Source organism: Balaenoptera physalus (genome assembly GCF_965194825.1).
Source record: "Balaenoptera physalus genome assembly, chromosome: 16".
NCBI lineage: Eukaryota > Metazoa > Chordata > Mammalia > Artiodactyla > Balaenopteridae > Balaenoptera > Balaenoptera physalus.
Genome location: NC_138898.1, coordinates 16,667,344 through 16,687,145, shown reverse-complemented (window position 1 = coordinate 16,687,145; position 19,802 = coordinate 16,667,344). Strand labels below are relative to the sequence as shown.

General features: G+C 54.6%; 1 protein-coding gene across 1 annotated transcript in view; it reads left to right on the top strand.

Moving 5' to 3' along the window:
• MYBL2 (MYB proto-oncogene like 2) overlaps window positions 1–18,579 on the top strand; it is a 29,390-nt gene extending 10,811 nt beyond the window's left edge. Inside the window, exons 6-14 of the mRNA XM_082430172.1 lie at window positions 1,736–1,898; window positions 5,054–5,341; window positions 8,266–8,691; window positions 11,072–11,211; window positions 12,708–12,807; window positions 14,589–14,702; window positions 15,959–16,063; window positions 17,334–17,480; window positions 18,042–18,579. Coding sequence (XP_082286298.1) covers window positions 1,736–1,898; window positions 5,054–5,341; window positions 8,266–8,691; window positions 11,072–11,211; window positions 12,708–12,807; window positions 14,589–14,702; window positions 15,959–16,063; window positions 17,334–17,480; window positions 18,042–18,170 — 1,612 coding nt within the window. The 3' untranslated portion in view covers window positions 18,171–18,579. The remainder of the gene's footprint in view (window positions 1–1,735; window positions 1,899–5,053; window positions 5,342–8,265; window positions 8,692–11,071; window positions 11,212–12,707; window positions 12,808–14,588; window positions 14,703–15,958; window positions 16,064–17,333; window positions 17,481–18,041) is intronic.
• Window positions 18,580–19,802: the final 1,223 nt, after the last annotated feature.

Here is a 19,802-nt window from a genome sequence, read left to right as displayed (position 1 = left end):
TGTTTTTAGAGAATAAACCTCTTTCCTCCTGCCTGTGAGGTCAGGGCCAGGATCTGGACGTCCGAACCACTGCCCGTTTGCACCCTACTCTTCACGCTGGGCCTGGCCCCTCCAAGCCCTGGGCCTCTTGGAGTTCTGCAGGGAGCATTAGGACAACTTGGTTCCATTCTTGCTAGAATCCTCCTCCAGGGTCAACTCCCAGTCTCCTAAGTTGCTCACTGCTCCCCTAACTGCTTTCCATCTTCTGGAAACTTATAAAAAATCACTTACTCCCCACTGTCTTCTACCCTGCTCTTTTCGTCTGTGTGCGTTTTTACCTTATTTTGTTTCCTTTCTTTGCCATGGCATTGCAGTCCTGGGAAGGAGAGGAAATAAAATGCCATATGGTCTCTTTCCCCTGGAGTCTGGAATCATCTGTTTCCAAAACTCAAACCCGAGTGTGTTATCCTTTTGGCACTTCTTATAACACTTGGGTTGAAGATTCGAGCCTCTTTCCCGTGTGGCCAGCCTGGCCTGGCTGAGGCCACCAGCCTCGCCTTGATCTGCCGTAACCCTTGCTCATCTGTGGTGCCTTAGCTGCTCCGACCTCCTCTCTCCCTTAGACACGGGAGAGCTCTTTTCTGAGAACGAACGCCCTGTGCTCCTGGCAGCTTGGATGCCCTCTAACTTGTGCCCATCACGTAGCCAACACGCTCTCATCCTTTGGTTCTCAGTGGGGACGTTATTTCCTCAGGGAAGGTTTCTCTGTCCTTTCCAACTGTGGTCAGTCCCTGGCCACCTCCCCATAGTGCCCTGACCCCTGCCCAGTCAGCACTGTGTCCTGACAGCCTGCAGTGGGAATGAACAGAGATCCAGACCCTCCTCTTAGACTGGTGGCTCCGTCAAGCTGTTACTCTCTGTTCACCGTTCAAGGGAAAAGCACTCTGCTTGGAAACCCAAAGAAGGCAGCGCCTCTGTGTGTCTGCAGTTCTGAACTGCTGTAGGTCTGTGGGCTCTGACGCTGCTGAGCCCCCCGTGCTACTCACTGTGATGCTGCTGTGTGCTTCTGTAGTTTCGTACTTCTTTGTGCTTCATTCTGCTGTCTGCTCCTACTACTCTGTTACTCTGTCCTGCTGTACCTGTCTGCTTCTCTCCCTCCACGCTTCCCCGACTCCTGTACCACTGTGCTACTTTCTGCTTCTGTAGTGTGGTGTACTACTCTGACTTATACCATATATGTTTCCTCTTTAATCTTCAGCAAGTGATGGAGAGTGAAGTAGTCTTTTGATTCTCCAGATAAAAAAGCCAAGGCTCAGAGTGGTCAGTAGTGGATCCTCTGTCCTCTGGCTGTGCCCTCTTTGGCCATTTTCTGTCTGTGGGACGTGATCAGGGCTTGTGTTCCAGGTCACTGAGTCTCAGGACAGGGGCCAGCGGCCAGCAGCTTGCTTACGGTTTCTACAAATGCAGAGTGAGTGGGAAAGGGAATGAGAGTTCCCAGAATGTTTCAGTGTTAGGATTTTACTCTGTAGGCTGAATAAGACCTTTGCTTATTTCTCAGAGGTGTGTGGAAATCTTCCGTAAATCGTTACAGGCTGCAAGCATGTCAGACTTCATCTTAGAGCTAAGAGCGCTTAGAACTCCTCAGGTTGAACCCTCACTTACAGAAGCGGGAGCTCAGCTCAGGGAGGCTAGTGACGCGCCCGGTGGCGCACGGGCCCCGGTGCTGGGGTCAAAGATCCCCGGTTGGCCCCTGCAGGACAGACAATGCTGTGAAGAATCACTGGAACTCCACTATCAAGAGGAAGGTGGACACGGGAGGCTTCCTGAGTGAGTCCAGAGACAGCAAGCCCCCCATGTACTTGCTGCTGGAGCTGGAGGACAAGGACGGCCACCAGAGTGCCCCAGCCTCAGAAGGCCAGGTGAGTGGGGCGGGGGTGTCAGGCAGCTCGGCCACTGGGCTTGGGTTAGTTGCGTTTGTTTTCACGTGTATCTGATGCCGTCTCATCAACACCTATTCCTCCTTTTTCACCTGTTCCGTGGCTGTTCCTTAATCCTGCAAGAGGTTCTCACTGTGGCCTCACGTCTCTCACGAGGGCCTTTCCCTGTGTCACCTGTGCCCATGCTTGGTGCTCATCTGCCCACAGATGCAGGATGCCAGAGCCGACGTCAGGTGAAGAAGGGTCAGGTGGGGAGGTCCTCAGCCTCCTCCTGTCCTCAACAGTTTCCTTCCTACCCGTTGCTCTTTCCAGCCTTTTCATACTAAAAGCACATATGCAATTCTAAAAAAAATCAGATTTGTTGAGGTACAAGCACATGCAGTAAAATTCAGTGTTTCATGTGCAGGTCTGAGTCATGACAGCTTTAAACAGTCCTGTAGCCACCACCATAGTCAACACAGAACATCTCCGTCACCCCCCCATATTCTTTTCAGCCCTTCTCCCATCCTTAGTCCCTGGCACCCTTCATCTGTTTGCTGTCTCTATAATTTTCTAGAAAGTCATATAAATGAAGTCATATGGTATTACATTTACAATTGTTAACATCTCCCATCCTACACTCCAGAGCATACTTTTTTGAAATTGAAGTATAGTTGATTTACAATATTATAGTAGTTTCGGGTGTTTATGGTTATTTTTGAACTATCTCATATGATTTATTCTTAAAAAACAAAGATTTGAAGCACATGTGTCGGAGTATGAAGATGGGACGTTGCTGGGTACATGGCAGGTGACACGCTTCCTCTACGCTGTTTTCCAATCTTTTCTGTAATTGTGAACTATTGAATAGTTCTTAACACTCCACCTTTCCTTTTCCTGCTGGCCAGATTATAACTGTTCACTGCTCCAGTTCTTCTGCAACACCCTGCTGGAGCATTATATAGTGTTTTTGCCTCTCTTTCTGGATTTTTCCGCTTCAGAGACTATTCCTTGCTTCCCAGATATGAGAGCATCTATGCGGTAACAGTTGAAAAAGCTGTAAAGTGAAATGTAAAAGGACTTCTCCCTCCTGTCTGGATTCCCCATGGATCCCCTAACCAGAGGAATTCACTTCTCAGTTTCTTGTATGCCTAAGTAATATGTTTTCCAGGCTTTTACTTCTGATTAAATAAAAAGCATCCGTGCCACAGAGAGAAACAATGTGCTTCAGCAAACACGGAGAAGTCATCTTTCAGGATAGGGCAGAGTGGACTGTAGTCTCTGAAAATCCTCCTTGGCTGAAAGTCATTTCCTTGACTCTGTTTTCACCCCCCTGACGCTTTGTGTCTGGGAGGCTGGCCCTGTTGGGCCAGGGGGAGCTCCAGACCTTGATCCTGAGCACACAGGTCAGGTTACAGTGTGGGTTTCAGCCTCACCAACTCCTCTCCACTGTCATTTTAATGGTTCTATTTTGCTGGTAATTTATTTAATTAAGGTTACACCTGACTTTTTGTTGTTGGAAACAAAACTTTAATGGTTGTCCTTGTAGCTAAATCACTGCTTATTTGCTCAGTTGTCTCTTGGGAAATTCCTAAAGGTAGCTAGATAACATTCTTTAAAAACTTTAAGGGACTTCCCTGGTGGGCCAGTGGTTAAGACTCCCGCTTCCAGTGCAGGGGGCCTGGTTCGATTCCCTGATCAGGGCACTAAGATCACGCATGCTGCGTGACATGGCCCCCCGCCCCCAAAAGACAAAATAGACGTTAATACATTTTGCTAGATTGCCTGCCAGAAAACGTTTGCCTGTTCTGTGTGGATGGGACTACCTCACTAGTCAATGCTTGCAATGATAAATGATAAGTACTGAATTTTATTAGAAATTGCCAAACTTTTTTCAAAGTGGCTGTTTTCTGAAGTGGGAATCACATGTTGGTAGCTTTTAAATAGTATTCATAGCATTCTTCCCCTCCAATTATAGCAGTTATAAGTGTTTAATCCAATCTGCTCTTATCTCCTTTTCTTCCTTTGCTTATATCTCAAACCATTTCCATTCTGTTCCCTTGATGGCAGTGGCAATAATAGCTACTAATTAGGTTGAAAGGTTTTCACACAGTTGTTGATCTGCGTACCCTCCCTGCTCAGTAAGCCTCAGTGTCCTCATTTTCTAGGCAAGGAAACTGACCCTCATCACAAGCTTGCCCAAGCTGGGAAATGGCAAAGCTCTGTCTGCATCCAGAGCCCGTGTTCTCCCCCCATTAACACGGGACCCCGCTTCTCGCTCTCGACCAGGCCTGTGTTAATCACGTGTGCTGTTTTCAAAGCTCCTCAGGGGCTGTCCGGTCAACGAGTCAAGCTTGTTTCTGAGGTTCTGCCAGGAGAGCGATTGCCACAACAATCTACCTCTTTTTCTTTATTTTTTTTCTGTCACAAAATTAGTCTCCACTCCTTTTTCAAACTTTCATTTCGAAATAATATTAAGTATACAGAAAAGTTGAAAGAAGACTGCTCACCTATATCCTTTACTGGGTTCATTAATTTTTAACATTTGTCAGATTTGCTTTATCTTTCTCTATGTACATTTATTTTTTTTAAAGACCCTGTAGTTAATTATTTACTTAATGGCCGTGGCATGCGGATCCAGGACCCCTGCAGTGGAAGCCTGGAGTCTTAGCCACTGGACCACCGGGGAAGTTCCAATATGCATATTTTTTTAACCTGAGTTATTTGAGAGTTGGTTCCATACATTGTGCCTTTTATTTCTTAATACTTGAGTGTGTGTTTCCTAAAAATAAGGACATTCACCTGTGTGACGACAGTACGCACTTGGAATTTAACATTGGTGTGGGACTTTTGACTAATCTACCGTCTAGATTCCATTTTTTCCTGCCCATGATCCAGTCCAGGATTAGACACTGTTTCGTTGTCATATGTCTTTCATCTAATTTTATCTGGAATAGTTCATCAGCCTTTCCTAGCCTTTCACGATACTGATGTCTTTGAAGCGTAAGGTAGGGCTAGTTATGTTACAGACTGTCTCTCAATTTGGGTTCACTTGAGCTTCCTTATTATTAGATTCGGGTTGTGCGCTGTTAGCTGGAATACGGCATGGTTTATATCTCATAATGAAAAATCCAAACCGCGTGCCCTGTGCCCACCAGGGAGGTCTCGTGACCAGCTGGCCCCCGGCGTTCCCTGCCCTGAAGGAAGAGGAGAGCAGTGAGGAGGAGGCCACGGGGGCTGCCCCCTCCCAGGAGCAGGAGCCTGTCCCCGCAGAGCTGGACGGAGTGCAGACGCCAGAGCCCCTGGAGGACTTCCCCAAGCGTGAAGACCAGGAGGGCTCCTCGCCGGAAACCAGCCTGCCCTACAAGTGGGTGGTGGAGGCCGCCAACCTCCTCATCCCTGCCGTGGGGTCCAGCCTCTCTGAAGCCCTGGACTTGATCGAGTCGGTAATGTTGGTCACGGCGCTTCCCAGTGGGCCCCGAGCACCCCCAGCAGGGAGCGCTTTCTCTCCGTAGGCGTCCGTCCTCCCGTCCGTTCGTTGTCTCGCTCACGTGGCTGAGCTGGTGCCGCGTACCCAGCCCAGCACCAGGGCCTGGTGACACCAAGATAGTGGCTGTGCAGCGCGTGCCCTCGGGGAGCTCCTGCCTCACCTGTACAGCGCAGGGTGGGGTGGGAGGGCTCTCGGTGGAAGCGCTACAAGAGTCCTCAGGGGTGACGGGGGAGGGTGTTGGAAGCGATAACACAACCCCGGTGGGCATTGGTGTCTGTGGCAGCACAGGTGGTTGGGTGTCCCTAGAGAGGACCCTGGGAAGGGCCAGGGTTTGGGGCTACAGTGGTGAGTGGGTCCTGGTTACTCAGGTAGAGCAGCCCCTGGGGCCGTGCTGGCTGTGGATTGTGCCCCTTTGGGGAAGGCACCCCAGTGGGGGGTGTACTTCTTGGTGTGACCTCCCGGGTCCATCAGCCAGGCCTGTGGTGTGAAGTGGGTTTTCGGAGGTGGTGGGCAAGAGGCCGGCGACCAGGGGTAGAGGGGTCCAGTGGGCAGCGCCCACACTCACCTTCCCACTTGGGCTTCCTCCTATTGGCTGAGAATATTGACGCTGTTTATTGAGCATTTGCTAAATACCAGGCTGTGGGCTTAATGTATAGTCCACACGGTATCCTGTGAGGGGTGTCCTTTCTGTGTTTTGCAGATGAGACTGAGGCTCAGAGAGATCAAGTAAGTGTACCCAAAGGTCAAAGGTCACACAGCAAGTAAGGTGCCTAGGTCTTAACCATCATGCTGTGCTCCACTGTCCTGCCCAGTGAGCGTTTGGATGGTGGGGTGGCTCTCAGGTGGGCTGTCTGCTCAGACCCTCTGGCTCTGGGTCTCACCTCTTGCCCCTAGTGGCTGGGACTGTGGTGTCCCCTTCACTACAAGGGATTTCAGAGTAGCGATGCGTGTGTCAGTCTGTTCAGCAAATAGCCCCGGGGCCACTGTGGGCTGTCCCTCTTTTGGGCTCTGAGGAAGGGCTGAGATGAGAGTGGGCCCACTCTGCACTGCTGGTGCTTCACGGTGTTGCCTCCGTCCACCCTCAGACTGCTCTCTTGAGCGCCCGCTGTATGCCAGGCCCGGTGCTTCTTTTGTAATGATAGTTTCTAACATTTGAGTGCCTGCCGTGTGCCAGGCTTGGTACTTGCTACCTCTCTATATGCTCTTAGTTCTTTAACAGCCTGTGAAGTGGGTGGTGGACTCAGCTCAAGCTCAGAGAGGTTAGGAGGCTTGTCCAGCGTCACACAGCTGGTGAGTGCCGAGCTCCAGCTCTCTCCACGATGACCTTCAGCGACTGATGGGGAGTGATAGTGGTTGCAGAAACACTGCCGTCTGTCCCTCCGGGCAGTCCTTGTAGCATGTGCTCCGGTCTGTTAGATGCCATCCATTCCAGGGCCTCTCCGAGGTTGGGGTTGGCTGCTGGGAGGAATGCCTGGAGACAGCACAGCTCTGAGCCGGCCTCCACCCTTAGCAATGAACTTGAGCCAGGCTTCTGTGAGCTCTAAGGACCAGAAATCACCACTAGGGTCTCAGTCCATTGAGGGCCAGACCTCCAGGGACCAGTGGAAACTTCTGTATCCAGAAGCCCTTGGGCTGGGTTGTAATTTACTGGGCAAAGGCAGAAAGACCTGGGCGTGCGTCTTAGAATTGCTCTTGGAAACTTAGTGACCTCAGGCTGATCACACCCTCTCGGACCTGGCTTCCTCAGTATGAGAGGGGAAAGTAATGCTTCTCTAGCAGGGTGTCTGTGGGGTTGGAAACAGTGTAGGTGACGCACCCAAGGAGGTGCTGTGATTGACAGGCTCATGGAGCCCAGTGGTGCCTCCTCTCTGGGTACGTGGCTGGCAAATCAAGACCCTTCAACCTGCTCACGGCCTTGGGCCCAAAGCCTCACTTCCAGTTCTCTGTTAAGGAAATAGCTACAAACGCAGGAGAAGATTTACATCCAAGATGTTCATAAAGATGCTATTTTTAATTTTTAAGAATTAGGGGGAAAAACCTAATGTCCTATAGAAAGGGGATAATTATGTAACATGTTCAAATGGTGGTATATTTTACAGCCATTAAAATTGTTAAAAGTTGACCTTTTTTCACTATAATAACTAATATTGATAGTAAATATTAAACTCATAGGTAATAGAATGAGGTGCAATCATTATTCCAGCTTTACTGAAACTTTAAATGGAAAAAAGAAGTTAAATAGAAATGATTTGTACTAAAGTTAGAAGCATTGAAAATACTAAATATTTAGGGACACATGTAAGTGGTAATTGATAAACAAATGCATAAAGATGGTAAATACCAAATTGAGGTAGTGATTTCCTGCATGCAGGCAGAGGATGTGCCAGGTGGACCTGGAGCTTTAGTGATAAGGTTTTATTTCTTAGGCTTATTGATGGGCATGTGAGTTTTCTTTGTATGTTTCTTTGTGCTTTTTGTATATCTTAAAAACGCACAGGACATTTTTGTAAATAACAGCAAGCAGCCATAGGCACGACATGGCTTCAGTTACGTCTCCAAGTACAGATACAAAGACATAGAAGAATCTGAGGAAAGGCAAGACAATGTTAAGGGCGATCGTTCCTGGGCTGTGGGATCATACTTTTTTTTTTTTTTTGGCTGGGCCATGCGGCTTGCGGGATCTTAGTTCCCTGACCAGGGAACGAACCCGTGCCCCGTGCAGTGGAAGCGTGGAGTCTTAACCACTGGACCACCAGGGAAGTCCCTGTGGGATCATGCTTGAGGCCTGTGTACTTTCCTTTAACGAATGAGCCCTGTGGTATATCAACCGGTAGAAAAGCAGAGCCGTTGCAGTTCTTCCTAAACCCCCTCTCTGGGCAGGACCCCGATGCTTGGTGTGACCTGAGTAAGTTTGACCTCCCCGAGGAGCCATCCGCAGAGGGCAGCGTTGGCGGCAGCCCGGTGCAGCCCCATCCATCGCAGCAGCAGCAGCAGCAGCAGCAGGCCCCGCCAACCCGCCAGCCTGCCGCCGCTGTGCCCAGCGTGACCGAGTACCGCCTGGACGGCCACACCATCTCGGACCTGAGCCGGAGCAGCCGGGGCGAGCTGATCCCCATCTCCCCCAGCACTGACGTGGGGGGCTCGGGCATCAGCACACCGCCCTCGGTGCTCAAGCGGCAGAAGAAGAGGCGAGTCGCCCTGTCACCTGTCACGGAGAACAGCGCCAGCCTGTCCTTCCTGGACTCCTGCAACAGCCTCACCCCGAAGAGCACGCCCGTCAAGACCCTGCCCTTCTCGCCCTCCCAGGTGCGTGGACCCCACCCCGACTGATCTCTGGGCGCGGGTGACAGCCCCCGGTGCCCAGTGCTGGGGACCCTGGAGGGCAGAAACAGGCCTGGCCCTGCCCTCATGAAGCGTCCGTGCTGATGGGAAGACCAGTTAATAAAAAAGGACCCAAAGAAACGTGATGAACGGAGTGGAAAAGGCGGCTTATGGTACTTCGGGTGCATCTAGTCGGGGAAGGGTGTCAGCCAGGCAGGCTTCTATGAGCAGGGGGATTGCTGGAGCTGGGGGCAGAGGGTGATAAACGGACCAGGAAGGGAAGAGGACTCAGTGTGTCTTAAAAGAGTGGGTTTACTGAGCACCGGTTTTATAGCAGATTTGCCAGCCCTGGGGAGCGAAGGGGCCGATGACAGCCCTGCCCGTGGAGAGGATCGCTGGGGTGGGGGACTTGGTGGTCAGAATGTCCTGAGGAAAGGGCTGTGGGAGGAGCAGTTACTGAGTTGATGAGAGCTTGTCGTGTTGAGTACTGCTTCCCAGGCTCTGTTTGTAATAGACACAGTGTTGGGGGGAGCCTGGAGGGCCCTGTCTTTCCTAGAGGTGAGGGAGGCACTCAGAGAGTGGTGTCTCAGGTGGGGTTTGTTGATTGATCGGCTTGAATATAGGCTTGGAGTCAAGGGGAGAGCAGAGTATGGTGTGAAGTCCAGAGCTAGGACTCATGGATGGGGGGCAGGAAGAGTGACGGGGGCAAGAGGACTGATGGGGGACAGGAGGAGTGATGGGGGGCAGGAGGAGTGATGGGGGCAGGAGGAATGATGGGGGCAGGAGGAATGATGGGGCAAGAGGAGTGATGGGGCAGGAGGAGTGATGGGGGCAGGAGGAGTGATGGGGGCAGGAGGAGTGATGGGGGCAGGAGGAGTGATGGGGGCAGGAGGAGTGATGGGGGGCAGGAGTAGTGATGGGGGCAGGAGGAGTGATGGGGGCAGGAGGAGTGATGGGGGGCAGGAGGAGTGATGGGGGGCAGGAGAAGGGTTGAGGGATGGGGGCTGGGGCCTCGGAAGGTCCTGGGTACAGCTAGGGGGTATCCACTGCGCTGGGGGCTGTGGGGTGGGGGATGGACTGGAGGGGTGGGCAAGAGGCAGGCCCAGGGCAGGAGGGGGGCGGGCAGAGGCTTTGGGTCTCAAGGGTCTCCTCCCTCCTGTGGGGACGCGAGAGAATGAGGCCCAGTGGTGGCACGTTTCCAGAGGCCACCCTCTGCTGTAGAGGGACTGAGGCCAGGCCTATGTGTCGGGATGTCTGGTGGTGTTTCTGCAAGGTGCCCTGTGTTAGTTCACTGAGGCTGCCATGACAAAGAACTGCACACAGGGGGACTGGAATAGCAGATTCATTTTCTTAGTTCTGGAGTCTAGAAGTCCAAGATCAGGGTGTGAGCAGGATTGGTTTCCTCTGCGGTCTCTGGCTTCTACGTGGTAATCTCCTCTCTGTGTCTTCACTTGGTCTTCCTTCAGTGTCTGTGTCCTAATCTCTTTTCTCTTATAATCTCTTCTTCTTTTGTAAACTTCTTCTAAGGAAACCAATCTTATTGGATCAGGGCCCACCCATGTGGCCTAATTTTACCATAATCACCTCTCTAAAGGCCCATCTCCAAATACAGTCACAGCCTGAGGTGCTGGGAGTTATGGTGTAAATATGTGAATTTGGGGAGAAAACGGTTTAGCCCATAGCAGGCCTCCCATGAGGGCTGCTGGCTGGAGAAGGAAGACAGCAGGGCTGGAGCTGCCCAGAGAGCAGCCCAGGGTGACTGGGTGCAGCTGCCCTGCCCAGGGACCCTGCAGAGGGCAGTGGGCCTGAGGGCTGCAGGTGGCCCTGGGCTGCCAAGCGCACCTTCAGGGCAGAGGGGAGAGGGTGGTGCTTCAGATCTGGGTTTGAGTCCCGCCTCTAGCACTCAGCGCCTCTAGCACTCAGCGCAAGAATCCAAACCTCTCTTATCTGTAAAGGGGGATCGTAATCTTTACATTTCAGAGGATCTGTGAAAACTATTTGAAATTCTCAGTGTGCAGTGCTCAGCTCTGGTGTGAGAGGGTGTGTCTAAGTGTTGATGTCACCATCTCCATCATCACTGACCTGTCTGTTGCAGTTCATTTAAGAGCTACTTTTTTTTTTCTTCTGAAAAGGAGCTGCCCTCAGTCAGCTTTCTTTGCCTTAAGTACACTGTCATCAGCGCGTGGGGGTGGGGGATGGCCCTCCCGTCATCCCGGCAAAGCGAGGATTGGGTGATGCCCAGCCTGGGGTCTACACGGACCTGCTCAATGGGTCCCTGCCCATCTGTCCTGGCCTGTGCTCCCTGGCGCCTGCCGGTGGGCTCTTAGGTCATCACCTTATCTTGTTTCCTTGGTCTTCCTGGCAGTTTCTGAACTTCTGGAACAAACAGGACACACTAGAGCTGGAGAGCCCCTCGCTGACCTCCACCCCCGTGTGCAGCCAGAAGGTGGTGGTCACCACGCCGCTGCACCGGGATAAGACGCCCCTGCACCAGAAACACGCTGCGTGAGTGCTGTGCCCCCGCCGCACCTGCGCTGGGCCTGCCCCTCCCCAAACAGTGGCCGGCCTGGCGGAGAAGGTTCTCTGGGGCAGGGACCCCTTGGAAAACCACCTGAGACTCTGTTACAGGAAGGCAGCCTCCTCCTGGTCACCACACCTCTTCACTTCCGTCAGGATAGTCTGCTGCTTCACCTCTGTTCTAATTCTTTCTTTTTTTTTTTTTTTTTTTTCTTTTTTTTGGCCACGCCGCATGGCTTGAGGAATCTTAGTTCCCTGACCAGGGATTGAACCTGCGCCCTCGGCAGTGAAAGCACGCAGAATTCTAACCACTGGACCGCTAGGGAATTCCCCGGTTTTTGTTTTTTAACTTGATGGTTTTCTAATCTCAGAAATGGAGAGAGTCCACATTGCCACGAAAAATTTAATCTCTGCATCCTTTATAAGTTTCAAGTGCAGATCCACTGTGTTTGAGTAGCCCTACGTGAAGGACAGAAGGGCCCCCAGTTCTCTCCGTCTCTCTGGTGCTTAGTCAGGAGGGATGGCCGTGCCCCACCTCCCGTGCGTATGAAGCACAGCGTTTCACCTTCAACCTGTACAGGTTGCTTACCTGCTTCTATGGAGGTGCTTTCACAATAAGTTTCCTTCCTTGTGCCATCGTGACTCTTGAATTCCAGGTAGAGAGAGTTACTTAACTGGTCTTCTGCTTGTTACATGTGCCGGGGGAGAGGCATTGCTATTTATGTTTCAGCAGTAAAGTTGTAATTCAGGAATCAGTTCAGGAGTTTTAGTTCTTGTAATGATATGTAATTTCAGAAAAGATGTATGAATTGCTTGGTCAGAAGTCAGTCTGTCAAGAGTTGATCTAACATTTAACATAAGTAGGCTTCATGAGAAATGATTCTCCCTTCAAGCCAAAATCTTGGACTTCAAATCTAAGCTCTTAAACATATGCTGGAACCAAGAAAAAGAATTGATACTTAGATACGTTTCATGAGAAATGATTCTCTATTCAAGCCAAAATCCTGGACTTGAAGTTCTTAAACAGACAGCTGGAATCGCAAAAGGAGTCGCTGCTTCTCCGGAGAGAGGTTGGAGAGGGATGCGGTCTTCCTGGATCCCCACCTTCCTCGCCTCCCCCTTCTCTCGCTGGTTCTGCAGTGTGGCCACAGGCCGGCCTTGTTTTATGGAGAATCCTAGTGACAGCAGCCTTCTCAGTCGTTCTTCCAGCCTTTCTGGTGTGCTGGACCCTCTCAGACTCTTCCCTGTTCTTTCCCGTTTCTGAGGATAGCCCTTCCTCTCAGCCCCTGTAACTCCCTTTGCGGGTGGGGAGGTGGGTGGGTGGGCAAGTGTGATGGGAAGAGACTGTGGCCGGGGGTTGCCTCCCTGCTGCTGAGGCCAGAGGTCCGGTGGAGGGCGGTGTGGGAATCACGGGCAGCCTGCAGCAGGGCAGCTGGTGTCTGCCCCCAGCCCCGTCGTGAAGCCTCCTCTTCTGTCCCCGGCAGGTTTGTAACCCCAGATCAGAAGTACTCCAGGGACAGCACTCCTCACACACCGACCCCGTTCAAGAACGCCCTGGAGAAGTACGGACCACTAAAGCCCCTGGTACGTGGTATGGCCGGGCTGGTCCTCCAGCCATTTACAGTTCACAGGGCCCTGTCCCTCTGAGATCTCATTAGATTCTCCCAGCAGCCCTGAGAAGTTGCAGATACCCTAGTTTTATAAATGGGGCCCCCGAGGTGGAGTTACCAGTTCATCAGACATCTCCTGAGCAGCTGCCACGTGCCAGGCAGTGCTGGGTGCTGGAGCCATGGTGGCGTCCTGGTGAAGCTGGGAGTTTGGGGTGGTGGAAGCTGGCAATCGGCATGTAAATGCATAAATGACTAAATACTCAGCACCTGGCCATGCCAAGCAGAACATGGGCAGGAGTTGGGACGGAGAAGGACTTGCTCGGGCGCTGGGGCTGGTTCAGGAAAGTGGCGAATTGCTCCTCAAACCTAAGCCTTTTGACCAGCTGCCCGTCCTTTGCAAAACACGGGAAAGCACTCATGGGTGGGCTGGATGGAGATGGCTAGCCAGTGAGGAGACACCTCCTGGGGTGCTTCCCCAGCAGTGTGAGAATGGCCCTTCTCCCCTGACTCTTCCCAGTTCATGGGATGGTCCTGCTTTCCCCAAGGGCAAAAGAGAGAGCTGGCACCCCGGGTTTTCCGAAATAGGCTGTGTCTTAGAAACCAGCTGAAGGTGGGAGAAAGGCAGGTTGTGGAGAAGCGTTTGCCTGTGGACAAAGCCTGCAGCGAGCTCCCCTCCGTGCTCACCACGTGGGGTCTGGGTGGTGGGGCCATGGTCTCCCCATCCTGGGATGCAGCTGGTGGAGTTGCACAGGCCCCAGGCCAGGCCCCAGTCAGCACTGCCCTTTCCTGTCTGAGTGGGGTTCGGCTCCCAGATACTAAGAGGTCTGCATGCTCTCCAGGCACGGCTGGAGGGTGAATCTGCCCTTGGCAGCGATAGTTCAAGCACATGGGGGCTTTTATTTTTTTACTTTTTTTTTTTTTTAAATAAATTTATGTATTAATTAATTTATTTTTGGCTGCGTTGGGTCTTCGTTGCTGCACGCGGGCTTTCTGTAGTTGCGGCGAGCGGGGGCTACTCTTCGTTGCGGTGCGCGGGCTTCTCATTGTGGTGGCTTCTCTTGTTGTGGAGCACGGGCTCTAGGCGCATGGGCTTCAGTAGTTGCGGCACGCAGGCTCAGTAGTTGTGGCGCCCGGCCTTAGTTGCTCCGTGGCGTGTGGGATCTTCCCGGACCAGGGCTCGAACCCGTGTCCCCTGCACTGGCAGGCGGATTCTTAACCACTGCACCACCAGGGAAGCCCACATGGGGGCTTTTAGAGCGACTTCTCGGGTGTTACTGTACCCTACACCTGCTGCTCAGTAGCTCTCTCCCTCCCCTGGTCTCTGCCGCCTGAGCCCCCAGGCTGGAGAAAGGGAAATGGAGTCAACGTCCCCGTTAGTGTGGGACCGAGGGGTGAAGGAGTTAGGGTTTTGAGTGCATCCAGGTTCTAACCTCACAGCTCTGTGGCCTTGGGCTGGGGTCTCGCCCTCTCTGAGCCTCCGATTCTACCTTGTGGAAGATGACAGCTATTTCCCCGGGTTGTGTGAGGTTGGCTGTGGTCAAGTGGGGACACTCCGGGCCTGTGCGGCCCTCAGTGAGCTGAGGCCAGTGTCCCAGGCAGGACAGTTAGTGGCCATGGGTACTGTGTGTGAGGCCAGTGTCCCGGCACTGGGCCTCCTCCCTGCGTTGCCTGGGTCTGCCCCGCCGCTCCCGTGAGCAGGCTCTGCCTGTGCCCTACGGCCTGGGTGCAGGGCCTCACTCACATCCCTGCCCGTAGCCCCAGACCCCGCACCTGGAGGAGGACTTGAAGGAGGTGCTACGCTCCGAGGCCGGCATCGAGCTCATCATTGAGGACGAAGTGAGGCCCGAGAAGCAGAAGAGGAAGGCTGGGGTGAGTGGCTGGCGGAGCGGGGAGCGGGTCTGGTAGACGTAAGGCACCGGGGGGAAGTGGAACTGTGGCCCTGGCTCTTTATTCCTGCGGCGTGGTTGTCCGTGAAACCAACCAATGTAAGGCCTTGGTGCCTGGGACCCTTCCCTCTTCCCCTTTGAACTGGTGCCTTAGTTATTCAGCATTGTTTGGACCCCTCTGAAGTGGGCTCTGGGCTGGGTGGGGCGGCAGAACAGTGAGTATGACCCAGAGTGGTCGCTCCCTCCAGGAGTTCAGTGGGTGGAAACAGCAAACACCCTAGTGACTCGATACGTACGGTGTTAAGCGGGTAGAAAGGGCACAAAGAGGATTTCAAGGGCAATCCTTGGTATGGAGCCAGCCAGGTGTCCTGGCTGCACGAGCAGGTGGGGGACAGTGGGCTCCAGTGAGGTGGGGAGCTGCTCTGGGCAGGGCCGGGCCATACTGGACAAGCTCTCCCACCGCCTGGCGTGTGGGGTTTCCCAACAGCAGGTGGCTCCATGTCCCCTCTGTCTTTGTGCCCCTTTCTTCCTAGGTGCTCTCCTGGGGAGCAGGGAAGATGGGAGTGTGCCGGGGTGGAGGGTGGGTGCGAAGGTGGGTGGCCAGGCTGGGAGGGACCCACTGGGCTGGGCCCCTGGGCCTGTACGTAGAGCATGGCCGGGACCCTCTCTGGCCTCTCTGTGTCCGAAGGTGGTTCTGAGCCGTGGTGGCACCTGTTTGGGGCACAGTGCTGGGTTGGGGGGTGAGTACTAGTCTCAGAGCCCCTCCCTGACATTGGAGCTGACCCCTGGCCTGCTTATAGGAAGTGCGGGGGTGGGGCTGAGCATTCCTGTAACGCCTGTGTCCCGTGGGGTCCCACGTCTCCATGTCACTCACCGGCAGGTAGGTGTTTTAGCTGTAACTTGGCTGTTTAGGGGAGCGTTTCGTGCAGTAGAGACTTGGGGGCTGCGCTTGGTCCCTTTGGGGATGAGGTTGGGTGGAGGGTGGCGTTGGTGTCCTCAGTACCAACACTGAGCATCTGGCAGGACAGTCTGCCCTGTGGGCAGAGTCTGCAGCGGGGCCAAAGTGTCCTGGTCCCCCATGCCCCCTCCAGAAAATCCTCGCCAGCCGGGCATGCTCAAGGACTCCCCTGCACCAGGGCCTGGTTCTGTGACCAGGGCAGCTGGGGCCGGCGTCATCAGGCGCTGGTGGTGACCCGGGGGAATCCAAACGCCTGCCCTAAGCACCTCCTCCTCCCCCAGCTGCGGCGAAGCCCCATCAAGAAAGTCCGCAAGTCCCTGGCCCTTGACATCGTGGATGAGGACATGAAGCTGATGATGTCCGCGCTGCCCAAGGCTCTGCCCTTGGTAAGGGGTCTGGGAGAGAAGCCATCCTGTGAGGCCACCTGCTACTCCCCACCCGAGCTGCAGGAGGCTGGGGGGATGGAGTCTCCCTGGGGGCCTTCACCTCTTGAGCCCTTTAGCCTGGAGAGGACCCTGGAGGTGGAGTCTGGTGATTCTCGGGCTGGGCTTCCACGTGCCGGGCTCAGCAGGGAGGGGGCAACTGGGCAGCACCCCCCTGGCTTCAGACAGCCCTGCTTGTGTCTTTCACAGAAAGGTTTATTTGGCAAGAGTTGCATTGCTAGAACACGTTTGACAGCCGTGGTTTCTGAGTCCCCAGCGCCTTCCCTTGCGTTCTGCTCCTGAGGGTGACCCAGGAGAGGGTCAGTGACGTGCCTCAGGGCATAGCCAGGGGATTGGGGCACCTCAGCTCTGGCATGGGTGCTTCCCAGTTCCCAGGCCAACCTCCAGCAAGGGGGCTGCTGCCTACACAGAGGCTGGGCCGCAGAAACCATGCCATGCTATTGATCCCTTGCAGCAGACAGTGGGCTGAGCCCGTCTTCCGCTGGTAGCAGACAGTGAGGGCTGTGGCAGAGCTCACGAGACAGGAGTGCCTGACCAGATCCTGCAGGCGCGCCTGCTGCTCTCATAGCCCTTGCAGGCAAACCTCCCTTTGGCCAGGCATCCCTGCCAGCCAGACCTGCAGCCAGCATCGCCTTGGGCAAGTAAAATAATTAGCAGAAAGAGAAAAAGGGCAAGTGGTTAAGAACAGAGGAGGTGGAGTGGGGGGCCTAGGGTGAGTCCTGACACCGGGCCCTGGTCTCTGGTGTCTCTTAGGTCCCTGAGCCTCAGGTTCTTGCCTGTAATGAGGGCACTGAGCCCAGTAGGCTGTTAGGAGGGTAAAGGCCTGTCCGGGAGTCCTGGGGTGCTTTGTGCAGCTCCCAGTGAGTTCTAGTCGACGCAGGCACCTCTGTGGGTGTTTCTGGTCCCAGGAGAAGCTGGAGCATCTTCGTATCCACCTGGGATGGGGAGGAACCAGATTCATGTAAAAAGGAACCAGCATTATTGGGCGTTTACTAGGTGCCAGGCTCTGAAACAGGCACTTTACAGCTGTTTTCCTACTGAATCTTTAAATGAATTCCCATCTGGAAGAGGAAACTGAGGCTTAAAGAAGTAATATCCTGCCCAAGATCCTAACAGAGATGGTGGTGCTGGGATGTACCTGCTGTTTCGTTTTCTCCTTCCCACAAAGAGCTCATGGCAAAATGTTGAGCCTTCGATTTGGTTTTGGTTTCAGCCAACCAACATCCCGCCAGGCTCCTCCGGCCTCACCCCGTCGGGCAGCAGAGAGGACAGCAGCCTGCTCAACGAGGGCTTCCTGCAGGCCAAGCCCGAGAAGCCGGCGGCCCAGAAGCCCCGAGGCCACTTTCTGATTCCTGCCCCCGTGAGTGCATCCTCCTTGGTCCCTTGCTCTGTGCGCTTCACACCTCAGGGCCTTTGCACAGGCTTTTGCCTCTGCCTGATTAACTTAGGCTTCACATCTCTGTCCAGACGTCACTCCCTCAGGGAATCTGTGTACTAGAGACCACCCCCTCCACAAAGCCCCTCCTTCATGATGTGGTCTCACTCGTAATTAAGACGTTGTCTCTGTGACTTCTGTCCTTGAAGGCAGGGGTGCCCTGCCTGCTCCTCTCACCATCTGCACGGGTCAATCCCTCTCTGCTCCTCACCAGCCTGCGTGGCTGTAGCTTTTCCTCATGCGGAGGCTGGTGCCGTGTAGTAGGGGTGGGGAGGGTGGGGCTTGTGTCCTGGTCCAGCCTCCTTGTTCTACATCTGAGGACTCGCAGGTCCACCAGGAAGGTGCAGTGAGCACAGAAAGACTTGTGGCTTCTAGAGGGAGGGAGCGTCATAGAAATGTCCCCACCCCTCCCCGACCAGAGTCGCCAGGCTTCCCCTGGGAGCACGCTGCCCCTGCCTGGGTGGTAACCCTTTTGCCTCCTCCCAGATGACCAGCGCCTGGAAGATGGTGGCCTGTGGGGGGACCAGGGACCAGCTCTTCATGCAGGAGAAAGCCCGGCAGCTCCTGGGCCGCCTGAAGCCCAGCCACACATCTCGGACCCTCATCTTGTCTTAGGGGCTTGGCAGTCACGAGCCCATTCTCATGTTTACAAGGGGCTGGGGGGCCGAGTCTAGGCTGTGAATTTGAGAATCACACAAAGATGACCGCCTGCAGGGAGCCTTCTGCCGCCGGCCCCTTCCCAGACTGCTCAGGTGGAGGCAGAGCAGGGCCACCCACTGTCCTGTCTCCGAGTCCGGCTGCAGCTGCGGGCGGTTCCTGGTGCTAACAGAACAAAGTCCCACCTCTGAGCTGGCCCAGCCCTCCCCCCAGTGCCACAGGGAGCCCCGTTAGCTTCTCCCAAGCCCTGGTCAGGCCTGGCCTCATCTCAGACCCCTGCTTAGGACAGGGGATGTGGCCAGCATGCTCCTTCCTTCAACCCGTTGGTACATTTTCTTGAAAGAATAAAAGTTGTCTTTCTCCTGTGCTCTGGACCCCACCTTCCTCCTGGATCCTGCTCGTGGTTCCCTGGTGACAGTGCTTGCCTGGTGACTGTCCTTAGGGCCCTGAGGGATGCAGGGACCGGGGCCCTCATCCTCAGAGTGCAATCTTGTCTGCACAGCCCAGGCCTGGGTCTCTGGACTCTGTTGCCCCCAGGGACCCAATGTGCTGGAGGCAGTTTTCTCTGTACCCAGTGGGTGTTTCACAAAGCTCTGAGGACTTGGGGAAGGCGGGGGTGGGGGGGCAGTGGTTGGCCCTTGCCGTGGTTGGCTGAACTGGCCTGTGATGAGCCCCACCCCCAGATCAGGCTGGTAAACAAGGAGTGACCGGCAGCTGGGCAGAACCTTCTGGCCACGGTGGCCCTAACTTCCCCAGGCCAAGGCAGCAGTTCCAGCCTGGGCTCTGGACCCTGGTCATGGGCCAGTGCACAGACTGTGGCACTTGACTGGTGGCCGGGAAGAGTCCCTGGGGACGGAAGAGGGGCAGGTGCCTGATTTAGAGAGGTCTAAATCAAGGAGTGATGTTTTCAGCAGTGGGATCCATCGGACGGGGCATGTGACCATCCCTGGGGGCTGCGGTCTCAGTTCACCGCAGGACGGCATCTGTCTGGGCAGCCCGGTATCCACACCCTGCTTCAGTGCCTCTGGTTCCCAAGGGACACTTGGGGGCAGGTCCTCTTGCCTGGGGTCCCCAGCCTCTAAAGAGAGGACTGGGAGTTAGGACGCCAGGGTTCAAGTCTGCCTGACTCTGACACAGCCCTGTCCTGTTGGCTGCACACAGGGTTCTGTCACAGCATTGACAGCCCTCCCCAGGCAGCCCCCATCGGTCACACATAGCCAGGCCTGGTTTGAGCCTGGCTGCGTCCTGGTCCCCGTTTGAGACCCGGGACGGGCCTCTACCCTTCCCACCTGCCTCCTGCCCACGTGGCTGAGCTGGACACTCCAGCCAGTCCCATGGCTGGGCCATGCCAGCTTCACGCCCCTGTGCCTTTCCTGACTTCTTGGCCCGGACGCCCCTCTGCCCACCTCCAAATCCCTTCCCCTGGTGACCCAGGCGCTGTCACTGACTTCTCCCCACGGGGCTGCTGGCATTGATGGGTGACCTTCCCTGCAGTGAGGGTGGGGGCAGGGGTACTTTGTCTCTAGGGGGATCGTACTGTGTGGAACACCCACGTCAGACCCAGACGCAGCGTGCCTGGGGACCACTTGG